At 42.9% G+C, this 6,693-nt stretch overlaps 1 protein-coding gene across 1 annotated transcript; it reads left to right on the forward strand.

The window, feature by feature from the left end:
* The first annotated feature begins 632 nt into the window (after positions 1 to 632).
* On the forward strand, positions 633 to 3,860 carry C2H15orf48 (chromosome 2 C15orf48 homolog). Its single transcript, XM_021156631.1, has 5 exons — positions 633 to 708; positions 839 to 900; positions 1,032 to 1,117; positions 1,976 to 2,036; positions 3,485 to 3,860. The coding sequence occupies exons 2-5, from the start codon at positions 865 to 867 to the stop codon at positions 3,551 to 3,553; spliced, it is 252 nt and encodes an 83-aa protein (XP_021012290.1). The 5' UTR covers positions 633 to 708; positions 839 to 864; the 3' UTR covers positions 3,554 to 3,860.
* Positions 3,861 to 6,693: the final 2,833 nt, after the last annotated feature.

Here is a 6,693-nt window from a genome sequence, read left to right on the forward strand (position 1 = left end):
CAATCGATCGATCAATCCAGACACTGTTGGAGTTAATCTGAACCTTACCATTTACTTTTAAATAGTCTCTATATATGCAACGTGTCATGATTTGGAAGTTTTTTTTTTTGTTTTTGTTTTTTTTTGGTTTTTTCGAGACAGGGTTTCTCTGTATAGCCCTGGCTGTCCTGGAACTCACTTTGTAGACCAGGGTGGCCTTGAACTCAGAAATCCTCCTGCCTCTGCCTCCCTAGTGCTGGGATTAAAAGCGTGCGCCACCACGCCCGGCCGATTTGGAACTTTTATATGGTTGATTTTGATCAAATTTACCCCACTCTGCATCTGGCAGTCTCTGTTGGTACTGGGGTGAAGGTGGCAGCCAGCGCTGGAGTCTCTGCCCTCCCTTAGCCCTCTCTCCACCCCTCCTTTTTAAAGGACTTGCGTGTCTTTCACTCAGGTCTTGGCTGCTATCACACCTGAACCTGAACCTCCCAGACATTTGGAGGTGCAGGACCAGGACAGAAAGTGATGGTCGACCGCAGGTAAGGACCGCGGTCAGCGGCCGCGCTGCGCTATCTTCCTGCAGGGGGCGCACATGAGTTGACTCAGTGCGACGCGGTCAGATCGGTCCCCGCGTGACCAGGACGCGCGGCCCTCCCCGAGCGGTTGGCTGCATATAAGGCCCGCTCGCTTCTGGGCGTTAACATCTCCTGGCCGCAGCCGCCCTAGGTGCGTCTCCTTTCTGAAAAGTTCTGTGGAGCGGGCGGTCGCCGGGCCTTCTGCGATTGTTGGACGGCTGGGTGCCCTGGTCCGGGGGAAGATGTTTTTGACCAGTATGTTGGATTTTTCCTTCTTCTAGATTTGGAATTCTACACTAAAGTCATCATGGGCGTTTTCCAGATATTGATGAAGAATAAGGAAGTAAGTTTCTAATCTTAACTTCTTAACTTCTGAGAGTTTTCCTTTTTAAAAAGAGGGGAAAGATAAAGATTTTGAATTTGCTGTATTTCAGAGTTTCTTACTGAGTTTATCCCCCACCTGTTCTCTCTCAGCTCATTCCTTTGGCGTTTTTTATAAGCGTGGCCGCCACCGGAGCCACATCTTTCGGTTTGTATGCGTTGAAAAAAACCGACGTGGTGTAAGTACTAATGCTTTCTGGGTAGGACTGTCTGGGGGAGCTTTTCTCTGACCCAGAGATTCTGACACGCTGTCAGTGTCTGGGTTTTTTCCTACAAATAAGAGCATCTAAACATGGACTGAAAAACAGTTCTGGTAACAAAGAAATGTAATCAATTCTGGTTACATTTGTTTCTTATGTCTGACCCTGCAATGAATTAGATTTGATTTCTTTTTAAATTTAAGCTTTGAAATTGAAGTACTTAAAATTAGGGGTACATACCTTCAACGTAATCATTTAGGTTTCAAGATTTCAACTTTTCTTCCCTGGTGTGGTAGAACTGAAACATACAACTATCTGTAACAAACTCTAGTGTCAACTTTGGAAAAAAGACAGTAAAAAGCCTTATCTCCTGGGATGCAGGAAAAGATATCTCTGAAACTGACTATGGTTGGTCCAGGGTCAGAGAGGGCAGTGACTCTAACACAGGTAGAGGGTGGTCCCTGGAGCCAATGCCTACACAGTTCAAGCCTACCCTCTGCCCCATCCCTCCTAGAACCCCCAGGAGGCTCCGCCTCTTCCTCCTCAGCCTGCCACTTATGTATCTATTGGGAGCAGTTTCCAATCTTATCAAATAAAGCAAATAGACCTCTTACCCTGCCCTGCAGAGGAAGAGATCCTTAACACTTGAAACAAACCCTGAATTTTCAGTGGACGCTTATTTAACTTCAGCTGTCACTGAAGTTTAGCTGGTGACTGTAGCATAGTTTCGGTGTAAAGACAGAGTCTGTCTCCAGAAAGTTTATAGATCCAGTAGCTCTTCCCGGTTTGTGTAAACAAATTTACCCAATCATTTAATGAGTCTTCTTTTTCTTTTAGTATTGATCGAAAAAGAAACCCAGAGCCTTGGGAAATGGTGGATCCTACTCAACCCCAAAAGGTATTGCTGAGCTACAGCGCATGAGTGTGTCCAGCCCAGACTTTGTTTTTCAAAGAGCAAAGCAGGCTGCATGTAGTCCTTGCACTTACAAAGTGACATTCAGAGTCCTTTGAACAGTGGTCTAGAGACCTGGTTCAAGTCCTCGCTCTGTTCGGCACAGAGGACTATGGACAGTTTGGCTTCTCTGAACCTGTGAAATGTGTACGATAATAAAACTTGCCCTTAGAGCTAAAAGCATTAAAATACAGAGCCTGTTAGCATAGTGCCCAGCCCCTATATTAAGCACCCAGATATAAACCTTTATATTATTAAAATTGTATTATGTTGTTTCCTTATTACTTATCTAAATTAATATAAGATGTGATGAACAATAGGAGTTCCTAAAAATGGGAGTGGATTCATTCTCAGTGGAATTAGCTACACTGTTCCAAAGGTTTTATTTATTTTTTATTTTATTTTATTTTATTTTATTTTATTTTTAGTTTTTCGAGACAGGTTTTCTCTGTATAGCCCTGGCTGTTCTGGAACTCACTTTTTAGACCAGGCTGGCCTCGAACTCAGAAATCCACCTGCCTCTCCCTCCCAAGTGCTGGGATTAAAGGCGTGCGCCACCACGCCTAGCCAAAGGTTATATTTTTAAGCATTTATTTTTAATTATTTGTTGGGGCCTGGGAGTCGTGCCTGTACCATGGCTTGTGTATGGAGTTCTTCTCTCCCACCACGTGAATCTTGGAAATCAAAGTCACATAGTCAGCCTTGGTGACAGGCACATTCACCCACTGTGCCATCTCACCACCTCCCTGGCCTAGGTTTTAGTTTTTGTAGCTTAAATATTCTGAAGTGCTAGAAGCACGGGGTCAGAATGAACACTAGTTGGGATCGTTAGCAAAGACTACAAAAAGCAAAACTCTGATAACATTTAAGTCAAGAGGGGCATTTGGGATCTTTGTAACTTTGTGTCTGTCTCCCAGGGTCTGGGATGAGATAACACTGATGAGGGCAAATGTCAGGATGTCTGACTGAGAACTGACTTGGGTTTATACCTTCATGAAGCAATTGCAATGAGTAAGTTTTAAGAGACTATTGTGTGCCTTGCCCTGTGTTTTGACCATTGTACATCCATTTACAAGGAACGAATGTGCCTCTTGAATTTAAATGCTATCTTAGCAAATTAATAATCTTGAAACTTCTAATGAAAGCAAGACAGGTCTCCCTGGTCCTGAGACACCTAATGACCAAGGGGTTTGGGGGGACAGACTGGTAGAAACAGGCCCAGTGTGATATTCTGTGCTTGTTTCAGAGATGAGGAGAGGGGTATGTGTATGTACGTGTTTTGTTTTTTTATTATTGCTATAGGTTTTCCTTAGAGGAGTTTAGACGATTCCTCCAAGTAAGTGTGAGGCTAGAGAGTGGATGGTTAACACAACGTCTTGCTTCTGTTTTCAAAGCTTATAACCATCAACCAGCAATGGAAGCCCGTCGAGGAGCTGCAGAAAGTCCGGAGGGCGACCAGATGATTGCTCGCCACTCCTTTCTTCCAAAGAACACTCTATGAATCTAGTGGAAACATTTCTGCACAAACTAGATGTTGATGCCAGTGTGCGGAAATGCTTCTGCTACATTTCTAGGGTTTGCCTGCATTCTTTGGATCCTGCATAAGCAAGTGAAGGTAGCACATAGTCTAAAATAGTTTTCTGTGTTTATTGGTGTAAATTTCAAGTTTGCAGTTGAAATTTTATGTTTGTGATGCTTGGATATTTTCCTTGAAATGTATAAACATGTAAAAATTAGATTACTGCCTGTAATAAAATAATTCGATGACTATCTGTAAAACATGATTTGTGCAAGAGATATCAAAAATTACTTACTTTAAAAGTGGGGGGCATCTTTTTATGGGAACAAGCACATTTTGAAGTATAAAATTTCATCTTTTGAATATCAAATGCAGATTTCTAAGTTTTACTTCCAAGTTCATTCACCCTCACCCCAGAAACTTCTTGAGCATGCATTGTTTGCAGTAAAGCAAAGAAAGGGTGCAAAATTTGCAGGGATGTGGATAGGGTCCGTTCAGGAGGAAAGGGATGTGGAGACAGGTGGGAGGGCTGCTGGAGCATGGCCCCTGACCAGGAATCTGAGACACGTGGAGACCAGCCCTTGGAGTGGGAACTCTGCTGCTCCTGGGAGGATGGAGAGAGGAGGCTGAGGAACCCTGGCCAGCAGAGACCAAGTGACGGTTTAATCCTATCCAGAATGTTCTCCTAGCCCCATTCCTTGATGGCTCCTAAAAACGGGATCAAGTAGGAAGTTGCTTTTCGTTGAATGTAAAATAAATATAGCTAAGATTCACACACCATAGTAGTCACTCACTTAAATTGCATAGCCCAATGGGGTTTTTATTATGTTTACAAAGTCAGGTAATCATCATCATTTAGTTCTAGAACCTTTGCATTATTCTCAAAGGAACCCCGCACCCATAAGCAATCGCTGTCCCTGAACTGCTCCTAGCCCAAGGCAAACACTAATAAACTTTTATTTCTGGGCTTGGGCAACTCTGGACATTTTACATACACAGGACCATGTTTTTTGTTTCTGACTTTATCTTCGAGGTTTTCAGTCCTTTATGTTTTGCCTCACACTATCAGCCCCACCCCTTCTGCTGAGGAATTCTATTTTGTTGATATTCCATATACGGACTGCCCATTTGACACTGATGGACACCTGCAGTGTTTCTATCTTGGGCCACGGTGAGCAAGGCTAATAAGAACCATCATGATCAAGCTTTTCTCGAGCCATATTCTCACTTCTCTTGATTATTTACTCAAGATCTTTCACTATTAAATTATGATGGTAAATATACTTTCCTTAATTTTTATATAAATATAATGGAAGTATAGGAAAAGGGCTAAATTCTTGTCACTTACATAGCAATAAAACCCACTCGCCCTTGGGAGCGCTGAAAGGATCTGTGTTAGACTACTTCTCTCAACCTTTGTTTCACCTCAAATTTTCCCACAGGGAAATCTCTGATGGTTGATCCTAGGGATTACATAAAACAGTTGGGAGTTACATTTTTATTTGCTTACGTGTTGGAAGTAGAATATGATCCCACTTAGGGAAATAAACTGAACAGCCTGATGATGGTTAGCCATCCCCAGAGCAAAGTGTAAAGTACTCTTGGGTAGGTGGCTGGGCCCTTGGATTTCCAATCACAAAACTGACTGTAAGCAGTGTGAACATGGCACTGGAAGGTGCTAGTCTGCAGGTCTGTGAGACAGAGAGAGAGAGAGCAAGCATAATGGCGACAGCTTGGCGGGGGGCAGGAAAGGGCTCTTCTGTCTCCCACCATCATTTAGAACCACACCTTAGTGACAAAAGATGGAAAAAGGCATAACTCAGTTTTCTTACTAAGGCCAAAGACCCAGCTAGGTGAACTGCTACATCTATGCTTAATTTCCACTAAGAATGGTCGTTCGGGTAGAAATGTGACCCCAGGAAAGGCCTCCAGCTACTGCTAGACTTGGGGGCATGGGCTAGAGGGAGGGGGTTAGCAAGGCCTTTGAAGAATCTCCTAGACTGATCTGTGTTGCCCTCCTTCCTTTTGGGAATAAGGCCCAGTGCTTTCTGGAACATACAAGGTATGTTCTGGCAAGTTCTCACACAGAAAAGTGGGAGGAAATCTGTGCAATGCTTCAGGTTCTACAGCTGGTTTGCAGAATGACAGTAATCATGCCTATGGCCCATATTGAAAATTTAGAATTTTGGTTTTTACAATTTGCCTCTGAGACACAATGAAGGTCAGGGGACAAGAAGGCAAGCAGAAGGCCAAAGACACTGCTTGAGAAGGCTTCACTGTGGGTATCATTTCCGGACCCCCTACAACACTTTAGTTTCAAAAAGACTTTGTTTCTAAAGTTGTGACGTTAAGATGGGCATTGTGACACCTGCCTGAAATCCCTCCACTAGAGAGGCCTAAGCAGGGGGATTCAAGCACTCAAGGCCAGTCTGGGCTACGTGAGACCTTGTCTCAAAAAACAAAAAGTAAACAGTTAATAAATCTGTATTCTTAGAGCTATTCAAGAATGATGGTTCAACACTCCAGCAATTTCAGAAATCCGAGACAGGAGAATTGCAAGTTCAAGGCTAGTCTGGGCTGAATAGTGAATTCTAAAGCCAGTGTAGGCCACATGACAACTTTCTATCTATCTAAAATAAAGTAAAAACAAAACAAAACAAGACAAAAAAGCCAAAGGCCTAAAGTAAATAAATAAATAAAAACGACAAATAGACAAGCTCAAAGTGCTTTTGACCTATTTGCAAATATTGCTTTAATTTCAAGTATGCAGAGAAGTGAGCAGGCTAGAATTAGAAACACACGTACTTTCCAGCTATTTTGACATATTTCTGTTCATGTCTGTCATATCTGTCAAAATGAACTCTTTGAAAAGAAGTTATGTTACCAAAACTGTTAGGATCATAACCCGTATTCTGACAGTCCCTAACAAGCTAGGCTCAGCCACTCATCCTCAGCCAGTAAAAGAGACAAGCATTAATAAAAAGCAGAGAAAGATGTGTTCAATATGGCTACATTGGGAGGAGGCCCAGTGACCCTGCCCCCCTCAAATCCATTCCCAGTGCCCTGAAATGAGATTCAGGCTAG

This window comes from Mus caroli, chromosome 2, assembly GCF_900094665.2.
Source record: "Mus caroli chromosome 2, CAROLI_EIJ_v1.1, whole genome shotgun sequence".
Lineage (NCBI taxonomy): Eukaryota > Metazoa > Chordata > Mammalia > Rodentia > Muridae > Mus > Mus caroli.

What these genes read in the sequence shown, in the direction of transcription:
- C2H15orf48 (XM_021156631.1), top strand. Translation starts at nt 865, where the DNA reads ATGGGCGTTTTCCAGATATTGATGAAGAATAAGGAA. An exon ending in TATTGATGAAGAATAAGGAA is followed by an intron (nt 901 to 1,031) that starts GTAAGTTTCTAA and finishes GTTCTCTCTCAG; the next exon opens with CTCATTCCTTTGGCGTTTTT. An exon ending in TTGAAAAAAACCGACGTGGT is followed by an intron (nt 1,118 to 1,975) that starts GTAAGTACTAAT and finishes TTTTTCTTTTAG; the next exon opens with TATTGATCGAAAAAGAAACC.